The following is a 24,256-nucleotide window of genomic DNA, read 5'->3' as shown; positions in this document are numbered from 1 at the left end:
TGTTTTGTTTTTGTTTTTAAAGGCATGGATCTGGAAAGTCCATGTGTGAATCTATCTGTAACTTAAGTGTCTATCTAAACATCAAGCTGGTTTTATATGTTGTACTTTGTTTTGTTTTATCCCAAACACTGCATCCAGTACATGGATGTCTACTGGTTGCCATAAGCATAGTAGGCATCAGTTTATCCTTGTAATTTGATCCTCAGTCACAACTAAAAGACCCTTTTTTTACTTTTAATGAGATAGATATCTAAATACCTATTTTCCAAGTCAAGTAGAAGTGCTCTCCACATCTGTATGAGTTAGATGCTGTGGTATTTCAGCTGTACAACAGCATTCACTGAACTGGTCAATCCCTCTGACTAAAGGTGTAAAGCCTTGAGGGAGTGGCCTGCATCACTGTCACTTTGACAATTAGTTTCTTAGCAACAAAAGAAACATTACAAATACAAGCAGGCCTTTTGAGGCCTTTTTTGGACATGATATACTTTTACAAAATAGAGAAGTACCATTTAAACTTCCTAAATTGAAAAAAACTTAGAAAATTAATAGTATATGACAATGTACAACTGTATCATTCTGTTTTCACATTAAGAAAATAAGTGTCTAGTTGAGCATGGTGGAGAGTCTGTTCCTCTCTTGTTGTTACTATGTGTACAGTTATTGACCATCCTTACTATGTCATTTACTACTTACCTAACCAATGCAGATAACCATGCAAAAAACCCTGGAAGATGTAAGCATTAAACAAACCAAAAAACTCCATAGGTATAACATTTTTTCCCCATGACAATAATGTACCGGATTCTGCATTATCAGTGTCCATGTTAATGAGACCCACTTCAAAGTTGACTTGAATGTCATATTTAAAAAAAAAAAAAAAAAAAAAACTCTCTTCCACAGCTTTTACAAAAATAAGTATGACAACTTTTTAACTTTCCTTAGTGTAAATGTAAACTATCTACTTAGTTCAGAAAATCTGGAAGAATACATACAACAGGGCAGAGAAAAAGTAAAAAGATGGAGTTCAAGAAAGCGGCAGGGTGATTAACTAGTCCTTCAAGGGGAATCTGAGTGTTTGCACCTTCTTTAGAAATTATAAACACTTATCTCTGAATGGAGGAGGTATCAACAGTTAGCTAGGATACAAGGAACATTTTGTGACCCACAATAAGGACCTACTTATTAGTACCTCAGTGGGAGCTCCTTCTATTCAATGCCTGGATTTAGCTAAATGTCTGTCAATGCTTCAAGCAGGCATCAAAAATACATTCACCATTACTGCTATAAGAGTTTGTTATCTGAACTCAAAAGAGGGTAAACTGATTACTTTGGTGCAAAAAGTCTCATCTCATCAGCAGCACAAACAGCCAACATTGAAGCTGGCAGATAAAAAAACAACATGTAGAATACTGCTTTGCGGAGCTGAATGTAAAAAAATAAAGAAAAGTATGCCTTATTTTTTTTCCAAGTCAACACAGGCACTTTTTACATTACTTTCCTTTGCTTTGCTTTGGGTTTAGCCGTGCTGCCACAGCTGAACAATAACCTTCTCTGCAACATCTTTCTCCATTTCTGTCTGACAGCAAGTCACAACGTGAACATTATGGTTTCACACATTCAGCCTCCTTCAAGCAGCTTTGGAAGCAGAACAAATGCATAAGCTGTGTGCTCTGTGGTCACTTAAAATGTTTCAAATGCGATTGGAGGGCATTAGAGAAGTACATTCAAGAAGGCAGCCTAGCGTTTCACAGCAGTCAAGCCACTTTCTAATGCCAAATTCATTTCCTGCTGTACTTGACAAACAAAATAAAAAAATAAAACCCACAAAATGTATTTGAGATCTAGTTTTGGTGTTCACAGGAGAAGAAAAAAGAACAGTAAACTAACAATACTGTAAATGGGAGCAAACTGTGTAATCTTTGAGAATACTACCCAAAAGGGGTGGGATATGAGAACTCAGTCAATGCAGTTGTCTAACAAAGCTGCCTATAGGCCATCGTGAGTGTCATACAGGCAGAATCTCCCGCTGCTGCCTGCTTTATCTACTGACGCTCTTGAAAGCTCTGCCTCCTTTTGACATTCATTGGAACTCGTGAGCAAAAGATCTCTCTAATTTACTTATATATACTATATATATATTAGTTACTGCTAATCTTAGCTTTTGGGCAATTTCAATATTTCAATATGTCTCTCTGAGCATGGGGCTCTGTGCTGTCTGCTAAGTTAAATTTGTATGTATTCTGTTTTTATTCACTGCTCTTAATATATCTATAAATATTTGTGTAGAGCTGTTACAATTGACACAGGATTTTTATTTACAGCATTATATATATATATATATATATATATATATATATATATATACACTCACCTAAAGGATTATTAGGAACACCATACTAATACTGTGTTTGACCCCCTTTCGCCTTCAGAACTGCCTTAATTCTACGTGGCATTGATTCAACAAGGTGCTGAAAGCATTCTTTAGAAATGTTGGCCCATATTGATAGGATAGCATCTTGCAGTTGATGGAGATTTGTGGGATGCACATCCAGGGCACGAAGCTCCCGTTCCACCACATCCCAAAGATGCTCTATTGGGTTGAGATTTGATGACTGTGGGGGCCAGTTTAGTGAAGTGAACTCATTGTCATGTTCAAGAAACCAATTTGAAATGATTCGACCTTTGTGACATGGTGCATTATCCTGCTGGAAGTAGCCATCAGAGGATGGGTACATGGTGGTCATAAAGGGATGGACATGGTCAGAAACAATGCTCAGGTAGGCCGTGGCATTTAAACGATGCCCAATTGGCACTAAGGGGCCTAAAGTGTGCCAAGAAAACATCCCCCACACCATTACACCACCACCACCAGCCTGCACAGTGGTAACAAGGCATGATGGATCCATGTTCTCATTCTGTTTACGCCAAATTCTGACTCTACCATCTGAATGTCTCAACGGAAATCGAGACTCATCAGACCAGGCAACATTTTTCCAGTCTTCAACTGTCCAATTTTGGTGAGCTTGTGCAAATTGTAGCCTCTTTTTCCTATTTGTAGTGGAGATGAGTGGTACCCGGTGGGGTCTTCTGCTGTTGTTGCCCATCCGCCTCAAGGTTGTACGTGTTGTGGCTTCACAAATGCTTTGCTGCATACCTCGGTTGTAACGAGTGGTTATTTCAGTCAAAGTTGCTCTTCTATCAGCTTGAATCAGTCGGCCCATTCTCCTCTGACCTCTAGCATCAACAAGGCATTTTCGCCCACAGGACTGCCGCATACTGGATGTTTTTCCCTTTTCACACCATTCTTTGTAAACCCTAGAAATGGTTGTGCGTGAAAATCCCAGTAACTGAGCAGATTGTGAAATACTCAGACCAGCCTGTCTGGCACCAACAACCATGGCACGCTCAAAATTGCTTAAATCACCTTTCTTTCCCATTCAGACATTCAGTTTGGAGTTCAGGAGATTGTCTTGACCAGGACCACACCCCTAAATGCATTGAAGCAACTGCCATGTGATTGGTTGGTTAGATAATTGCATTAATGAGAAATTTAACAGGTGTTCCTAATAATCCTTTAGGTGAGTATATATATATATATATATATATACACACACACACACACACATATACAAACACCAGGCAATCGAGCATGGGTTTAAAAAAAAATCGTCTGCTATGCTTCTTTCTTGATCCCTGTCAGGAAAGACTATACATCTGACTATAGCCGTGGCTGCAGCAATAGTCTGGCATCTTCCTTTACTCTTCCTCCCAGGGCTCTGGAAAGTCGATTTGAGCCTCATGGTCTTTGACTCTGGCAAAAAAGGCTAAGCGTTGAAGGGCATCAGTAGATAAAGCAGGCAGCAGGTGGAGGGTCTGCCTGTATGACACTCACAATGGCCTAAAGACAGTTGCGTTCACTAAGTTCCCATGGAAATTACAATGTCCCACCCCCTTTGGGTAGTATTCTCTTTTTCAGATAACTGGGGTTGCATTCACAGCCTATTGGTTTATTACTTTTGGCCTTTTCACTTGATATCACTAACAATCACTCAAACTACAGCCACAACCACATACAGCACAGTCAACTTTAGAAGCAAGCATTGTATTGTTCTATAAATTATAGACAGTGGAAAAGAAAGATGGAAAATAACTGTTTAAATACTGGGTCAGGCAAAGAAAGCTTTATTCAGTATGGTAACTATAACTATTTTGCTTCACACTTCAGTGGAACTCTGCCACAATTATATTCCTGTACTGTAAACATTTTATGGGTCTATAGCAATGTGTAGTATTTACAGTGAGGGAAAAAAGTATTTGATCCCCTGTTGATTTTGTATGTTTGCCCACTGACAAAGAAATGATCAGTCTATAATGTTAATGGTAGGTGTATTTTAACAGTGAGAGACAGAATAACAACAACAAAATCCAGAAAAACGCAATTCAAAAAGTTATAAATTGATTTGCATGTTAATGAGGGAAATAAGTATTTGACCCCTTCGACTTAGTACTTGGTGGCAAAACCCTTGTTGGCAATCACAGAGGTCAGATGTTTCTTGTAGTTGGCCACCAGATTTGCACACATCTCAGGAGGGATTTTGTCCCACTCCTCTTTGCAGATCCTCTCCAAGTCATTAAGGTTTCGAGGCTGACGTTTGGCAACTCGAACCTTCAGCTCCCTCCACAGATTTTCTATGGGATTAAGGTCTGGAGACTGGCTAGGCCACTCCAGGACCTTAATGTGCTTCTTCTTGAGCCACTCCTTTGTTGCATTGGCTGTGTGTTTTGGGTCATTGTCATGCTGGAATACCCATCCACGACCCATTTTCAATGCCCTGGCTGAGGGAAGGAGGTTCTCACCCAAGATTTGACGGTACATGGCCCCGTCCATCGTCCCTTTGATGCGGTGCAGTTGTCCTGTCCCCTTAGCAGAAAAACAGCCCCAAAGCATAATGTTTCCACCTCCATGTTTCACGGTGGGGATGGTGTTCTTGGGGTCATTCCTCCTCCTCCAAACATGGTGAGTTGAGTTGATGCCAAAGAGCTTGATTTTGGTCTAATCTGACCGCAACACTTTCACCCAGTTCTCCTCTGAATCACTAGGATGTTCATTGGCAAACTTCAGATGGGCCTGTACATGTGCTTTCTTGAGCAGGGGGACCTTGCGGGAGCTGCAGGATTTCAGTCCTTCACGGCATAGTGTGTTACCAATTGTTTTCTTGGTGACTATGGTCCCAGCTGCCTTGAGATCATTAACAAGATCCTCCTGTGTAGTTCTGGACTGATTCCTCACCGTTCTCATGATCATTGAAACTCCACGAGGTGAGATCTTGCATGGAGCCCCAGACCGAGGGAGACTGACAGTTATTTTGTGTTTCTTCCATTTGCGAAAAATCGCACCAACTGTTGTCACCTTCTCACCAAGCTGCTTGGCGATGGTCTTGTAGCCCATTCCAGCCTTGTGTAGGTCTACAATTTTGTCCCTGACATCCTTGGACAGCTCTTTGGTCTTGGCCATGGTGGAGAGTTTGGAATCTGATTGATTGATTGCTTCTGTGGACAGGTGTCTTTTATACAGGTAACGAGCTGAGATTAGGAGCACTCCCTTTAAGAGAGTGCTCCTAATCTCAGCTCGTTACCTGTATAAAAGACACCTGGGAACCAGAAATCTTGCTGATTTATAGGGGATCAAATACTTATTACACTCATTAACATCCAAATCAATTTATAACTTTTTTGAAATGCGTTTTTCTGGATTTTTTTGTTGTTATTCTGTCTCTCACTGTTAAAATACACCTACCATTAAAATTATAGACTGATCATTTCTTTGTCAGTGGGCAAACGTACAAAATCAGCAGGGGATCAAATACTTTTTCCCTCACTGTAATTATTACAAGGCAGTGTGACTGCATAATTGATAACATAAATCACATATTTTTAAGCACTAACAGTAAACATCTGTTAACAATTCCATCAGAAGGAACAGTTTTCTGATTTAATAGACAAGAGCATGATCTAATTTGGGAAATGCAAAATTAGAGAGAAGACTTTAACAAATATGAATAACTCTAAAAATCTAAGAAACAATTGTATTTTTATTTTATTAAGGACTTTTGCATTGTCTCTCTAACTTATCTTAATTCTACGTGTGTTTTATACTGAAAGTACTTTTCTGCTTACCTTTAACTTTAAAACCATGTCCTGTCTGTAGTGTTCTGTACAAAACCTGTTGGGAACCTTAACCTTTTGTTGTATTGGCTACTTCAAATAAACCATTCACAAATTTGCCTGCACCATATACATTATAAAGCAAACAAAATAAAAATATATATAAATTAAACCATTTACACAATAACGTTGTAAGAAAAGTATCTTTAATTTAGATAAACATCACCATCTTTTATTATTATTATTATTATTATTATTATTATTATTATTATTAATGAGTGTCATTCTATCTTTTGGAATTGCTCTCAAATTAGCCTGCCCCACTTATGCGTAACCAGACATTGTAATTTACATTGGGCCAGGACTACTTTACTTTTTTAAATGTAAAATCTTTCAAATACAGTTAATAGAAAATAAAGCTTCTACAGTAAATTAATAACTGTAACAGAAAAAACACCAACCGAGTACATACTACACTCTAAAAATGGAAGGTTCTTCAGCTGTTCTATTTAGAATGTATTTATTTGTGAGTTAAGGGGTTAGTTTAAGAAACGCGAGGTCCGTGGTAAACACAAGTTATCATTTAAGAACCCTTTTTCATCATGATCGCGATTGATTTAACATACATTTAAGGTTCTTTAGGGATCCTTGTTTGCAAGGAACCTCGGTAAAAGGTTCTAATAAGAACAGTATCAACAGTATCCACAGTATCAACCCTGGGAACCGAAAAAGGTTCTTATTAGAACCTTCACTTCTTAGAGTTTACGTATAGGCTGAGTACTGTATAAGAAAATATACATGTTTAGGTAAATTAGTGTTACCATAAGCTTTCATTCTTTTCTAATACATTTTAGTACAGCCATATAACTCTATTAATATGTCACCACAAAGTGGATAGAGAGCAGAAGATCACAAAAATATTAATATGAATACATATCACTTATGTTTAGCCTTCGAGCACTGCGCAGTTGGCGCTCCTTTCTCAAATTCTGTCGACTCTTCAGGAGAAGCAGGCTTGGCTGATGTGACTTGCTTGCTGTCCAATGGCATAAGTCAAATATATTTTACAATGTACCCTGCCTTTCTGTAATTGCACTTCCAAATCTCACATCCGCTGCAAATGTTGCAGCCACTGCTTTATTTGTTTAGCACTTCCAAATCTCACAGCCGCTGCTGTATTTTTTCAGCACCTCCAAATCTCGCAGCCGCTGCTTTATTTTTTCAGCAGTTGCACTTCAGGGCCACCGTAGTAGTAACAACCTCTACCACCATGAAAAAACAAAGAGTACATTTTAAGAATGACCCTCTGTCTCAAAATCTTGACCCCTCTGTCTGCAAATTAAATATTTTATATAAAAAAACAAGACGGATAAATATTTACCTTTATTTCTTTGTGAAGTAAAAAAAAAAAAGGAAAACAGAAAAAAGAAAAGCTACAAAAAAATGTAACCACAGCAAATTCTATTTTAGATTATGATCAATATTCAGGAGTTGGATTCTCACCCAAAATGCAATTATAAAGAGTGGGAACTGCTAAATAAATGTAAGCAATATATAGCAGCTATTTCAGCTCACTTTATTTCTCTTTATCCATGAAAATGAGTTTACAGTTCAGCAGCTGTCAACAGAGGTGAGGTTTGATATCCTAGCATTTATTTAAAAGGTGCATTAATGCAAAAATAATACATATGCATTGTGTTAAATCAGAAATAATCCTACACACTTTATACCTGATAATTCCAAAAGCATTCTTTCATTTGTTCTGCTTTTCTAAAAAAAAAAAAAAAAAGTTATTCCTTTCACAGAACTATGATTAAAAGTATAACCATAGCAACTGAAGTAATGCATTCTCTTGAGATTTTATTAACCTTCTAATATTATGGTGTAGAAATAGTTTTATTATTATAAACAAAAAATTTGGACATACAAACCGCTCTTAATTAGTATATGTTTACTGATGGTCCTCTTTTTTCACATATATATACATACAATTAAAGCCTTTGAAAGGAATTGCTTAAATGGGTAATTACCAACCCCACACCCTCCCTTAATGAATGTCATATAATAAGAAGAAATAACTCAAATTGATAACCAAACACAAGTGGAACCAAGAGAGTGTTTTAGAAGCTAGCAATTTTCTGTTAAAGTAAAGCAGGCCTTTCAAGTTTTAATAAACAATTAGATTAATTCTATATCAAAGCAGTTCTCATTAGATGTAATCCGTTATCCCCCATTAAAAGTATTTAAAAGTCTGTTTGGCCCAGTTTACTTGATTAGATGTTATAAACTTTTTGTTTCCCTATGTCTGTTCTAATAGCCACCAACCAGAAAAAGCAAAGCATTATAGGTCCTACATGTTATGGTTTCTGGAATGTCAGATATTTATTTCGTTTTTACTACTTTGTAGTAGGATTTTGATATTACACTATGATTTTAATTTTCTTGCTCCACTCCAGATGTTTGTAAGATACAGCAGACAAAGACAATAAAGAACCTTTAATTAAAAAAAAAAAAACTGTTAGAACATGACAATGCTTAAGTATGTATTTTCAAGAACCATTCTTAGCTTTGCTGGTGCAGATTTGGACTAAGGAAGCAGATGGCTTGAAGGTGTATATTAGCATATCAGTGTATGCTGTCTACATCTCTACACTGCTACCAGCAGGATCACTGAGAACACTCTTGTTCATTCATTCATTCATTCATTCATTCATTCATACATACATAAATAAAATTACATAGAAAAAAAAAATCATTAATTAGTAATTCATTTTCATTCCAGTGCACTTTCATTCCATGTTCCACCCACCCTTGTTGCTTTCCCAATAGGGAGGTATTATACTCATCTTAGAGCAATATCAGTTAAAGACAATTGGTTTCACCACCAGGTGTTCCATATCAAAGGGGGTGATTACTTATGCACTCAATTATTTTCTGTTTTTTATTTGTAATTAATTTAGAACAATGAGCAGAATACATTTTTCACTTTGACAATATAGACATTTTCGGCAAAAACTCCTGATTACATCCATTCTAATTTCATGTTGTAACACAATGAAATGTGGAAAAGTCCAAGGGTGGTGAATACTTTTGAGAGCCACTGTATTGGAAGTAGGAAGAATGTTTAATTAGCATTGATATGTTAGGCCTGAGAACTTGTGATGTGCACAGAAAATAACTCTGCTTTAAGTGCTGTAGCCAACAGAGAACCGTTCAGTGTATTTTTAACCTGTTACACAGCAGCAGTCTAAACTACTTGTATATATTTGATTTAAAACTAATTAGTTTTGTACAGACACAGGCTGTAATAGTACTGTTTCAAACAGACTGACAATATCATATGTGCCTATACTGAATTGCAAAAACTGCAAATACCTGTGAATTGCAGGACATCCATACAGGACAGAAAAGTGTTTGTAAAATATTACAAAGGCTGTAATTTCTAAAAACAATGAAAGCACAAAAAACACATTGCCATGGTACTGGGTGCATTTTGGTCCTCTGACAGGGTTTACAAGAATCGCTTAATATGAAAAAATAATAATAATAATAATTGGGGCATACTTTCATAAAAAATATAGTTGACTCCATACTGAGCAAGTACAAAAAGTGTTGAGAGCTAAAGGCAGATTTCCTAAGCTGCTTACACATTATTACACCAAACTGAAACACTCAAGAGTGGAGCAAAACGGACGTGTATCTTAGTCAAAGGCTCATTTTGTTTCTGTTTTTTTTTTTTTTTATAAACACAATAAACACACTAATGGCTCCCTGAGTTGTGAAAATTCATGAATAAATACTGATTCAGAAATGCTGTAGAACCAGATTTAATGGATGTTTAATACTTTATTTTGCGTTTTTGTCAAATAAGGTTTTCAGGTAGATGTTGCAGAAGGAATACATGGATAATTAAGCTACAACATTCAGCACATCACACATTACCACAAAGTGCTGTATCACCATTACAGATGGATCTGAAAGATTTTAAAGCTGTTTGTCTACAAATTATTAATTTGTTTCTGGTGTATATATATATACACACACGCACACACACACACACACACACACACACACACACACACATATATACATATATATATATACACTCACCTAAAGGATTATTAGGAACACCTGTTCAATTTCTCATTAATGCAATTATCTAACCAACCAATCACATGGCAGTTGCTTCAATGCATTTAGGGGTGTGGTCCTGGTCAAGACAATCTCCTGAACTCCAAACTGAATGTCTGAATGGGAAAGAAAGGTGATTTAAGCAATTTTGAGCGTGCCATGGTTGTTGGTGCCAGACGGGCCGGTCTGAGTATTTCACAATCTGCTCAGTTACTGGGATTTTCACGCACAACCATTTCTAGGGTTTACAAAGAATGGTGTGAAAAGGGAAAAACATCCAGTATGCGGCAGTCCTGTGGGCAAAAATGCCTTGTTGATGCTAGAGGTCAGAGGAGAATGGGCCGACTGATTCAAGCTGATAGAAGAGCAACTTTGACTGAAATAACCACTCGTTACAACCGAGGTATGCAGCAAAGCATTTGTGAATACACAACACGTACAACCTTGAGGCGGATGGGCTACAACAGCAGAAGACCCAACCGGGTACCACTCATCTCCACTACAAATAGGAAAAAGAGGCTACAATTTGCACAAGCTCACCAAAATTCGACAGTTGAAGACTGGAAAAAAGTTGCCTGGTCTGATGAGTCTCGATTTCTGTTGAGACATTCAGATGGTAGAGTCAGAATTTGGCGTAAACAGAATGAGAACATGGATCCATCATGCCTTGTTACCACTGTGCAGGCTGGTGGTGGTGGTGTAATGGTGTGGGGGATGTTTTCTTGGCACACTTTAGGCCCCTTAGTGCCAATTGGGCATCGTTTAAATGCCACGGCCTACCTGAGCATTGTTTCTTACCATGTCCATCCCTTTATGACCACCATGTACCCATCCTCTGATAGCTACTTCCAACAGGATAATGCACCATGTCACAAAGGTCGAATCATTTCAAATTGGTTTCTTGAACATGACAATGAGTTCACTGTACTAAACTGGCCCCCACAGTCACCAGATCTCAACCCAATAGAGCAACTTTGGGATGTGGTGGAACGGGAGCTTCGTGCCCTGGATGTACATCCCACAAATCTCCATCAACTGCAAGATGCTATCCTATCAATATGGGCCAACATTTCTAAAGAATGCTTTCAGCACCTTGTTGAATCAATGCCACGTAGAATTAAGGCAGTTCTGAAGGCGAAAGGGAGTCAAACACAGTATTGGTATGGTGTTCCTAATAATCCTTTAGGTGTTTGACCCCCTTTCGCCTTCAGAACTGCCTTAATTCTACGTGGCATTGATTCAACAAGGTGCTGAAAGCATTCTTTAGAAATGTTGGCCCATATTGATAGGATAGCATCTTGCAGTTGATGGAGATTTGTGGGATGCACATCCAGGGCACGAAGCTCCCGTTCCACCACATCCCAAAGATGCTCTATTGGGTTGAGATCTGGTGACTGTGGGGGCCAGTTTAGTACAGTGAACTCATTGTCATGTTCAACAAACCAATTTGAAATGATTCGACCTTTGTGACATGGTGCATTATCCTGTTGGAAGTAGCTATCAGAGGATGGGTACATGGTGGTCATAAAGGGATGGATCTGTAGTGGAGATGAGTGGTACCCGGTGGGGTCTTCTGCTGTTGTAGCCCATCCACCTCAAGGTTGTATGTGTTGTGGCTTCACAAATGCTTTGCTGCATACCTCGGTTGTAACGAGTGGTTATTTCAGTCAAAGTTGCTCTTCTATCAGCTTGAATCAGTCGGCCCATTCTCCTCTGACCTCTAGCATCAACAAGGCATTTTCGCCCACAGGACTGCCGCATACTGGATGTTTTTCCCTTTTCACACCATTCTTTGTAAACCCTAGAAATGGTTGTGCGTGAAAATCCCAGTAACTGAGCAGATTGTGAAATACTCAGACCGGACCGTCTGGCACCAACAACCATGCCACGCTCAAAATTGCTTAAATCACCTTTCTTTCCCATTCATACATTCAGTTTGGAGTTCAGGAGATTGTCTTGACCAGGACCACACCCCTAAATGCATTGAAGCAACTGCCATGTGATTGGTTGGTAGGATAATTGCATTAATGAGAAATTGAACAGGTGTTTCTAATAATCCTTTAGGTGAGTGTATATATATATATATATATATATATATATATATATATATATATATATATATATACTGTCTGTGTATATGTATCTCTCTCTCAAAAATAAAGTAAACATAAATAACAGGATGCTACACAGCTCAATAAATCAAAGTAAAATTACTTTTTAATTATATATAGGCTATAAGGCAACATATGTTATTTGAATGTTAAAATGATCCTCTTATACTATGTACTATATGGAATCCTCTTGCTTTAAAAGTTGTACTCTAACTTTTTCATCTGAGAAATAAGGCATTTTAAAGGCTTTTCAGCATCACAAAGAAAGTGAAACACACCTGCCTCAGTCATTAGCAGTCTGGAAACAACAAGGATGCACACAGTCACTGATACTGACACCTTTATCCCATGAATCTCTCTTTCTATGCCAGAAATATCCAGCAGTAAAACCTGATAAAGGTGCTGCAAAACAGCACAGGATGCTTTGGATGTACTGCTGTATAAGACATTCAGAACAAAACTAGTGTTTAAATTGATGGCGAGGACTGACAGCTGAGAAGGACCAAATAATATCTGGCAAGGCTAAATGCTCTCATGTTGTGATATGTTACTTAAAAAGTCTAGATAGAACACTTAGAATACTGATTTATCGGAGTGAGACAATTTCTGCAAGTATATGGGGAGTTATAAAGTTATAAACCTTTAAAGGGTTGTGGGTTCAAATCCTGGACACTATTGCTGTACGCTTGAAGGTATGCTACACAGATCACTCCACTAAAAACCTAACTATAAAAAATAGGTACCCATGTAGATTTATTTGAATAAAAGCATCAGGTCAATAAATAATAGTAATAAACGAATAAACAATAAATATAAGTGTCACTAATCCATCACCAATCATTACAATTATTGTAAAGCTATAAATTGGAGATTGGAAATTTTTTGTTGTATAGTTTTTGTTTATAATTAATTAAATGCATTACTTTTTTAACTGCACCTCAGCTCTTTTGTGTCAGCTGATCGCATTCTTGGACATGTGAGTTATTTAAAATGAAATACAGTTTACAGATTTTCATGAAACTAAAACAAGAAATATATTTAAAAAAAATAATTGTATTGTAGCACAGACACAAATCTTGGCAAACGTAAGCCTGACCCATTTCCAAGGACCGAGCTAAGATACACTTGGAAAAACTACTGGAGACACTGTCAGCCATCCAGTAACCGATGGGGAGCTTTACCATCGGGTGTGTAATTAAAAAGATATCAGATAAGATCTGCTCTGGGCTCCAACTGAGCAAAACAGACTTCTGAATGTGTGATAACAGAGTCAGTTTTGCAGGAACTAATTCATAATGTCATTTGCTAGGAAATGTAAATGGGGGGTGGTTGGGGTCTAAATGTCATCTTGAGCACAGACAGAGATCTACATATACTTATAAGAGAATGACTAATTTTAAACTGTTACAGATCTATTCATTAAAGTACTTGCCAACTGTCCTAGTTAATCAATTTTTGTTTAAAATTAACAAAAGTCATCTATATTGAAATGCATGAAACCATCTCTGCAGAGGGAAGAAGTCACTAAACAGTTTCGAAAGCAGTATATTGCTGAACAACAAATCATGTCAATTTTCAGAAAGTACCTCAAGCTGTAACTGTTTTGGAAAAACTGGTAACTCATTTAGTTTAGTTATACAACTGTCTATTTATAGATGTATAATAACCAAATGGTTTTAATCATTGCTAGAGGTCTGGAACTGCGAGGTTATATGATCGCCATTATCAACATCTATATATATTCCAGACAGTAAAAAAAAATGTACACATGCAATTTAAACGAATGTAAATGTAATAAGTGTTAATACATTTTTACCTGAAGCAGAAAATAATGTGGTCCCTTTTAGTAACATTCTTACAATATTTAGTTATACTCATTTGTGATTAAACATTAATTTTGTTTGAACTCCCTTATTATATATCAGAAACACTGGATTAGCTATGCAGTGACTGAAATAACATTTCAATATTATATTCTCATATTCATTGTATCAACAAATTCAGTTAATTTAGCTACAAGGGCATCAAGGCAGGGAGTCCCAGGGATAAATATCTCAACACATCCTGGGAAATATCCAGGTTTCATTAGCACAAGATTATTGGGAATGAGAATTGAAGACTCATCTGATATAAGATTACTAATGGAGTGCATTTCACAAGCCCTACACGGTAAATTCACCCCTGGGCACGGTCTGTATGGTCAGAAATGCAAAATTCATAATGAGTGTTTAACGCGTGTGTTCTGGTCCTGCTCAGACATTAATCAAATTTGGTTCCAAATTTGTGATTTTATTTCCCAAACATCCAAAACAAATTATAATGTAATCCCTGCTTGCTGTCTGTGAGGTACTGCTGTAGAAGATCTGCCTGCCCTCCAGAATGAGCAAAACCCAATTTGAAGCTATAATTTTAGAAAATAAATATTAAACACTGAAATTCTGGGAAAGGGAAAAAGAAGCAACTCACCCACCACTTTATACTTGTTATTTTAGATCATATTCAAATCCTAAAGCATATGAAACATGCTTCAGCTGAACCAAATTCAGTCTTCAGCAAATGTCAAACTCTTTGAGACACATAAACAGGGCCTGAAATGCACATTAGAGCCACTTTAAACAAGATCAGAGGTAGAATTGTTAATTGCATTTTGCTAGAAGTCCTAAGCCAATATAAAATCAGTGGTAGCTGTGTAGTAAGCCTCACAGGATTCTTTTTTATTTATAAACTGTGTGTGTACAGTAAGCCTTAAATATCAGGATGACCAGAATTCATGGCAGAAATATGTCCTGTTGTTTGGCTTTGAAATAGAGAGAGGTGACAAAACAAAGCCACCATTACACATGACACATAAAACAATAACAACATGAGGAGCAAGAGGAACAAACCAGTGAGATGGACAAAGCATAACCTTTGATGGAGAATCAGCATGTGAAAAGGACCGATGTGAGACATTTGCAGTCACACGTTAAACTCGCCATCACAGAACCAAAAAACTATAAAACCATAACTTGTGATAAGGCATTGATCCAAACTTACTCTCATAGAAAGAATGAGCTTAATAGGAACCCCCAATGACCATGTGAGGTAAACACAAACAATTACCACATACATTAGTGTGTCCTTAAACTGTGCTTTACTGTTATAATGTTATAACTAAATAGTTTTCTCAGGGTTAAACTAAACTGTACTGCATTTCTCTCTTGTTATCTATCGTCAGTCTTGATATTTCTATTTCACAATCGGCTTACCAAACTCACTTTGTCATTTTAGTTGATCTTGGATTATGTTCATGCTGTTCACTTGTTTCACAATGTGTGAATTCTAATTGGTCAGAACTTCAAAGCCAGCTCTCTCCAAACTAACCCAGGGAAAGCAGTGCCTCTAGCTTCTGCTATGGCACTCTGGTGATTCATTTCTGTGACCTTATTTATTCATTAGAAGCTCAGGATACTTTCAGAAATGCTCAACATAAATTGAAAGTCTCAACATAAATTACCAAAGAACACCGTTCAGCATTTTAATGGCAGCCTTGCTGAGATATAGGCAGGTTTCTGGTCAGCAGGTCCTAGTGTCACATTGGTTGTTTGAAATTCCATCCCCTTCCTTCCAAAATACAACAAAATAAGTAAAATCTTTTGTGTGTAAGAGCTCATCAGTTTGTGGAATCAGAATAGATCGCTGTCATTATTCAAAAGAGGAAATGCAAATTTCCCTCACAGTCTCCTTAAGCAAATGAGAAGAATCGATACTGAGACGCACAATCAAGTGTGGCATTCACATATACCTCCTGTTGTGTTGGGATTTGAGGATTTAAATCGTTATAATGTTGTATGCAATGTGTTTGTCTTGTTTCCCCCTTGAGGAAGAATCATTTTCGAAGGTGGTCTCAACGGCTTTCCCTCCAAATGATCTCTGAAGTATATGTCCACCTGGTCTCCCAATTACAGCCTAGGCTATGTAAACATCAGTTCTGTAAAAGTCCATTTGTATGTGTGTATGTGTGTGTGTGTGTGTGTGTGTGTGTGTGTGTGTGTGTGTGTGTGTGTGTGTGTGTGTGTGTGTGTGTGTGTGTGTGTCATCAAGAACCTGGGTAACAGAGAATTCCGCTGTGGGTGAGATTTACCATATAATGACAGTCACCTCAAATACGATGTTGGCCAATTAAATGTAACTCGCTTTTTTCTTTCTTTTGTTCACCACCGCTTGAATGAACAAACTCCAAGATCAAAAGGCTATATGAGCCATGATGCAGAATCAGCTGGCTGTTATAAATTGAAAGACCAAATAAGAATCCTTTTCCTATAAATATATACACAAAATATAAAACCACAGATAGATCCCTATACATTTACAAACAATAAATAATTTAACAAGAACTCAAACCAATCTCTGAACTGCAAATTGTATTGCAAGGGAAATGAGGGTCTTCAAAAACTAAAAGGGAACACACAAACAACCTGAAATCACATTATGTCTGTAATAATTTAGATCATGTTTGATAACAACATGTGTTGTACTTTCTCAATGTGCGAAAGTAATTTCCTGTCTGGGGAGTGAAAAGTGATTTTGATGTTTTCTTGGTCAACCTGAATAAAAACATGTCTTCCCATTGGCCTTTAAATACACAAATACATATATATATATAGTTTGTATTATTACTATTGACAGTGACACTGTGACAAACCATGCCAATTAGTACCATACAGGAGAACCTGCATTCATGAGATCATAACCACACTTGATCTACCTGCAGAATACCAGACTAATACAGGGATGTTCCATGGCCCTTCCTCTGCACACAATTACAAGTATACATGTCCTCTCCCATGATTCTCTGAATTTAGCTTTCCAAAAAGTGACAAGCTTCTGGGTCCAGGAGTGTTGAAGGGGCAGTCATCGATGAACACTGTATATGCACTGATGAGTAGTTATTCCTGACTGCATATGGGGTGCTTTCCCTGAAGAGCATTCCTAATGATGCTTCCCTTGACACAGCTAATTATGTTCTCTGTGATACATCCCTGTGGAAGTCATATGTCTTAGCACAAAGATAGAATGACACAATAATAATAATAATAATAATAATAATAATAATAATAATAATAATAATAATAATCTAACAAAATAAATACAACCACTACTACTACTAGTAAGACTACTACTTATGATAAAAATAATAAGGAAACTAGGCAAACAGGACAGAAACGGAATGAACCTTGTTTCCTTTAATCCTTCCACAAACACTACATAAAAACCTGCTTATTTCCCTACTGTCTAACACTCTCTATCGCCCAAGACTCTGGTCAGACTCCTGTGTGTATTAAGAAAAAAAAATGGCATGAGAAAATGGTGGATGAAAATAAAATCTCTACATGATTTTCACTACATGAGCAATGTGCAGTATAACTGCAATTAGTAAACAGTTCAGGTTTACGGCTAATCAGTTACTCTTGTTTGCAGTCAGTCATTTGTTTGCAGTCACAAGTATGTAGCTAGTTTTTATTTTGTCTCCCGTTGCCTGTGGAGAACAATTGTGATTTTATTTTTCATAATGTTTTTGAATTCTGCCCCACACTTAGATTTTTATTTGGGTATGATAAAACCCCTATTATAGAACAAAATACATCTCTGCAAAAAAAAAAAAAAATCCCAGGAAGCCAAGGCCAATATTGAACTACCGCCAGGAGCACTAAGCTGATTCAGCCATGTACAGAATTCAGAACACAAGCAATACATTGAGCATCAGTGTCCAATTTAACCAGTATCATTAAACAAGCCTAAAGCACTACATTGAAGTCATTATTGGACCATTTTCATCAATAGTACCCTCTCGCTGCAATGAGACGTAAAGAAAAATAAATAAATCATTCAATCAGTCAAGGTTTATTTCCTGGGTGATTCAAAACCATTCAACGAGGGTTTTGCTTTGCATACTTGCTTTTATTGCGTTTATTTATAAATTGTTATTATTCTCTATGTTATTGCATATATATACTGAAGTTCATGTGCACATACTCTGAGGATGGATTAACTATCACAGCCTGGTGAACTGATAAGGATTAGGTGTTGTTCAGAACACCCTAAGGCAGCTCAACTGAACACAAGTTTTTTTCAAAATACACACTAAAGTTATTTTTCTTTTTCAAAATACACACTCAAATTCCAGGTAATTTTTTGATGACATTGGGTTTAATGTCTGTAACATTTTGTACCGCTTAGTAAAAGTGGCACAGTGAACTGTATTTGTCATTCAACATTTAATAAAAGCAAAACATAACAGCAGTATGAAAGAAGGCCAGGGAGAAGCAATTCCTCTTCCCACTGTTGTCCTATTTCCTAGGTTTCAGTTGCTTTCCCTGTCAGATATTATAGTCATAATATGGAGGATAAATTGAAACACTTTTTTCAGTAATTCACCTGATTTCATTTTGCGCTGCCAGAATGTGCAATTGGGAAAAATAATGTGTAGTTTAGCATTTACACTAGTGGGGAATCTAATGTGACTTGCCCTTCAAGATTGCATTCACCTTTAATGTTATTCCATCCTCTGTTTTCCCCATACGTACTCCTACCTTTATAATTCCCCTGCCGTCTCTCATCATAAAATCATGTTTCATTAAATTACCCTTCCTGCTCTCAAAGAAGGCAACAGCAATGTTATGCTGGGGGGGTGGGGGGGTAGTGTGTGTTTCTCTGTATTCGGCAGGGGATTTTATTCAAATACCTCTAACCATCGCGAAGTACACTGATGTCTCCCGTCAGCTCTTGCCGCCAAAAAGCAAAAAACAAACAAACAAACAGAAAAAATACCCAAGGCAAACAATTATTTAACTGATCAAAAACATCACTGCTCTTTTCAAAACTCAGCCGGCAGGAAGCTAATGAAACTCCTTTTCAAGTCAAGCGCCTCGATCTTGTTTAATGTTTTCAGCCTGTAACGTTGCCTGCAATTTGAATGCCGTTCAAGTCATCAAAAGGCATTATGCATTCCCCCAGCCGACATCAGAAATCACGGCTTGAGCAGCACAGAAATGCTGCGCCCTGCAGAAAACTCCCTTCGACTTTGCTGAGGGGGGAATGGCAGGCACCTAAAAGGGCACTGGGGTAGTATGATCCTTTAAACTTACTTGAAGTTATGCTACTGCAGAATAATACCAAAAGAGCACTCCGGGATTGTCTGGCATGTATATAATGTAGATCCAATAACAGCAGTAACAGAGCTTGCGCTTAATGAGGTAGGACATGTTGGTATACAAAACAAGCCAACAAACAAACAAAACAAAAAAACACACAACCAGAACCTTGAATCTTAAATGAACTAATCTATGCTTGACAAAACAGTTAGATAATTAAAAAAATAGACCTTTAAAGAACTGTGATCACATCAGCAACAGAGCAAGAGCAGTGTGAGTTGTAGAGGTCAGTGTGGGCCATGCTGTGAAAGAAACCACATAGTACAATGGTGCAGTTCAATACAATTTTTTCAGCCTGTTTACAGAGGTTAAGGACAGCAAAGTCCATCCCTCTATGGATGCATGAAATGAAACACAGTCAGTCTAAAGGGATCAAGTGGGAATGAATTACACCGGCCCGGGTCTGAAAATATGAGGTGTTTCTTAACCTGCAGAACATGATTGTGAATTCCGACCTTCCACTGTGCTTAAAAACAAACAACAACAACAAGAACAAAAAAGTTTGATGAGTCTCAGGAATCGATAAGCTATTAGAGAAAAGATGAGAAAGACAAGCCAAATGACTCCCCTTATGTGTTCCCTTTATTCCTGTAGGATGTGTACTGGTATAACTGATTACTGCAGCAGTGACTCTTTGGGAAAAGTAATTAACCAGATCTAGAAAATGTTTTACAATAAATTGAAATAAACAAGGAGAGATCTCAATCAAAAGGTAGCACATTCTGGGATAGCAAATGATCACTACTGTGTGGGTTACAGTATTATCAGTTTGACACCTTTAATGGCCATGGCAGGGCGTCTATCTGTTCTGGTACAATCTGAAGTGTTTAATGCTTGTCTGGTGATGGAGATACCCTCAGGTCAAGTCAGAGTCATGCATACTTGCAGATCCTGGATGGGAGTTCTAAGCAGAATCACTGCGCTTCACAGATTAGAGACTTGCATGAATTCCATTGTGTTTGATTCAGTTTTCTAACATTCAATGCCAGTTTAGGCCTTGCTGGATTAGTTGTCTTTGCTTTGGTTTTAAGAGACTAAAAAACTATCTACAGGTAATCACAGATGTTCCATTTATACCCTTTGAATATTTGAATTATCTCAGGTTTAACTCATAAGAAAGTAAACAGGGGTCTTCCATCTATGATGAGGCTATTGGATGAGGTATTAGGCTTTTCTCAGGAGGAGGAAATCTCAATAGTAAGTGCTGCGAGGAATCACACAAACTGAAGCATCCATGTCATCTCCTTTCCTGCAGTTTTAAGAAGTGTACCGCTGGACAGCACAAGCATTATATTCAAACTGCTTTGTTGGGCTTCAGAGACTTTCTTATATGTGAAATAGTAGATGTGTAGGTTTCTCAACTTGGCAACATCAAGGGTTCATCAAAGGTCCAGATGTTCAACCACACTATGAACACTATGAAACCACTGCTTTATATTGAGCATAAAACACAAAAATGTTTTGTAAAGCAATGTAAAGCTTTGTTGATTTTAATATAAACTTTGAGACACTGGTCAGATTAAAAACTAGGCTAGGGGTAAATAACCACAGGTGTAGTATAGGTAATAAAAATAAACTTTTGTAAGTCTTTACTTATGATCCATTCACCTGTAAGGAAATTACACAATTCAACATCCATGCAATCCCCTTGATTTCAGACAGATGTAGCAACCATTTTCCTGTAATCCAGTGAAAATCTAATGTGAGTAATAAAGTACTTACATAGATATACCTGGGCCCAGGCAATGAAGATATTGAATGATGGATTGGACAAAGACAACCACAGTGGTTAAAAGGATACTTCCCTGGCAGATTCACTCCAACTCTGTAGTCAGAATAGCTCTTGGAGGGATGGAAGTTGAAAATGAAGATAATGTTCCCTCTCTCGAAAACAATGATCTTGTCTCCTTCATGTTTTGTGCTCACAAAGGCCTGAAAGGTCCAATAAGATGATATCAGTACAACACTTCCAAACCACTAAATGATACCAATACATAAATTATGATTTCCAGAAGTGGTAATCTTGCTCCACATTTTCTAAACACTAAGTAAAACTTCAGAAGAACCAATAAAGCTAAACATGTCATCAACTTGAGATAATTATTATAAATTTTTCAAATCTGTAAGAACAAAAATAAATACAATTCAATACATTAATACCTTTTGTTGTTGTTGTTTTAAATTAATCTAGGAACCAGGGGGGCAGGGAGCTCTGACAATGGGAGATGTTCCACTAAGGAAAGAAAACCAAGGGAAACTGCCAGTAGGAAAGTCCTGAAATGTTTGTACCTCAATGCCAGGAGTATAAGGAACAAGATGTTAGACTTGGAAGCCACAGTGCTGGCGTGTGACTATGATGTTGTAGGAGTGACAGAAACATGGCTTACAGAAAATGATGGGGATGAATACAAGTTGGAAGGATACACACAGTTTAGGAGAGACAGGCAAAATCGAAGAGGGGGTGGGGTAGCATTATATGTGAAAAATGACATTGACGCAGAAGAACTTGTATTAGATCCCAGTAACGGAACAGAATCGTTGTGGGTGAAACTTTTGATCAAGAGATCTGGAGGATTAGTGGTAGGAGTGTGTTACAGGCCACCAAACTCAGATATTCAGAAAGATGTTGCATTGTACACTCACCTAAATGATTATTAGGAACACCATACTAATACTGTGTTTGACCCCCTTTCACCTTCAGAACTGCCTTAATTCTACATGGCATTGATTCAACAAGGTGCTGAAAGCATTCTTTAGAAATGTTGGCCCATATTGATAGGATAGCATCTTGCAGTTGATGGAGATTTGTGGGATGCACATCCAGGGCACGAAGCTCCTGTTCCACCACATCCCAAAGATGCTCTATTGGGTTGAGATCTGGTGACTGTGGGGGCCAGTTTAGTACAGTGAACTCATTGTCATGTTCAAGAAACCAATTTGAAATGATTCGACCTTTGTGACATGGTGCATTATCCTGCTGGAAGTAGCCATCAGAGGATGGGTACATGGTGGTCATAAAGGGATGGACATGTTCAGAAACAATGCTCAGGTAGGCCGTGGCATTTAAACGATGCCCAATTTGCACTAAGGGGCCTAAAGTGTGCCAAGAAAACATCCCCCACACCATTACACCACCACCACCAGCCTGCACAGTGGTAACAAGGCATGATGGATCCATGTTCTCATTCTGTTTATGCCAAATTCTGACTCTACCATCTGAATGTCTCAACAGAAATCGAGATTCATCAGACCAGGCAAAATTTTTCCAGTCTTCAACTGTCCAGTTTTGGTGAGCTTGTGCAAATTGTAGCCTCTTTTTCCTATTTGTAGTGTAGAGAGTGGTACCCGGTGGGGTCTTCTGCTGTTGTAGCCCATCCACCTCAAGGTTGTACGTGTTGTGGCTTCACAAATGCTTTGCTGCATACCTCGGTTGTAACGAGTGGTTATTTCAGTCAAAGTTGCTCTTCTATCAGCTTGAATCAGTCGGCCCATTCTCCTCTGACCTCTAGCATCAACAAGGCATTTTCGCCCTCAGGACTGCCGCATACTGGATGTTTTTCCCTTTTCACACCATTCTTTGTAAACCCTAGAAATGGTTGTGCGTGAAAATCCCAGTAACTGAGCAGATTGTGAAATACTCAGACCGGCTCGTCTGGCACCAACAACCATGCCACGCTCAAAATTGCTTAAATCACCTTTCTTTCCCATTCAGACATTCAGTTTGGAGTTCAGGAGATTGTCTTGACCAGGACCACACCCCTAAATGCATTGAAGCAACTGCCATGTGATTGGTTGGTTAGATAATTGCATTAATGAGAAATTGAACAGGTGTTCCTAATAATCCTTTAGGTGAGTGTACAGTGTAATCAGGACTGCATGTAGCAAGGATGTGGCTGTTATAATGGGGGATTTCAATTTTCCAAACTTAGACTGGGAAAGCCCAGTGGGGACTACAGAAGCAGAAATAGAAATGGTTGAGATGGTAAATGACTGCTTTCTAACTCAATTTGTCAGGGAACCAACCAGAGAGAGCACATGTATTGACTTGATCTTTTCAAATGACCAAGATAGAGTCAGGAAGACAGTAGTTAGAGAACCAATGGCAAATTGTGATCACAATATGGTTAGCTTTGAGGCATTCTTTCAAAAAACAAGGTCCAAGTCTAAAACAATGGTCTAAAATTTTAGAAAAGCAAACCTTGAAGGTATGAGACGGCACTTAGAAGAGGTAGACTGGAGCACACTGGATACAGAGTTAGTTGAAAATGGATGGGTATATTTTAAGAATATACTACTTGAGGCTCAGGAGCAATTTGTACCAAAACTTTGCAAATTGAGGAACAAAAAACACTGGCCAAAATGGTTTAATAGAGGTATGCAAAACAATATAAAGAGGAAGAAAATGTTGTATAGCGCATACAAAAGGGATGGTGACGAAACAAAATACATAGAATATGTTGAGCTGCAAAGAGATCTTAAGAAAGGGATCAGGAACGCAAAGAGGGAAATAGAAAGAAACATAGCTCTTGGAGCTAAAACCAAAAGAGCTTTTTTCAATATTACAACAGCAAGCGGTCAATAAAGGAGGAGGTGAAACAGATAAAGGGCAAAAATGGAGGTATCTTGGAAAACGTACAAGATGTGGCAAATATT

The 24,256-nt window shown here is 37.8% G+C and overlaps 1 protein-coding gene across 2 annotated transcripts in view; it reads right to left on the bottom strand.

Moving 5' to 3' along the window:
- Positions 1-24,256, bottom strand: part of LOC136746956 (1,4-alpha-glucan-branching enzyme) — a 374,922-nt gene that overhangs the window by 55,396 nt on the left and 295,270 nt on the right. For both annotated transcript variants that reach the window (XM_066699866.1, XM_066699865.1), the window contains exon 14: positions 21,405-21,535. In XM_066699866.1, the coding sequence (XP_066555963.1) occupies positions 21,405-21,535 (131 nt within the window). The remainder of the gene's footprint in view (positions 1-21,404; positions 21,536-24,256) is intronic.

Source organism: Amia ocellicauda, chromosome 3 (genome assembly GCF_036373705.1).
Source record: "Amia ocellicauda isolate fAmiCal2 chromosome 3, fAmiCal2.hap1, whole genome shotgun sequence".
NCBI lineage: Eukaryota > Metazoa > Chordata > Actinopteri > Amiiformes > Amiidae > Amia > Amia ocellicauda.
The sequence above is the reverse complement of the archived record's forward strand: the minus strand, read 5'-3'. Positions and strand labels throughout refer to the sequence as shown.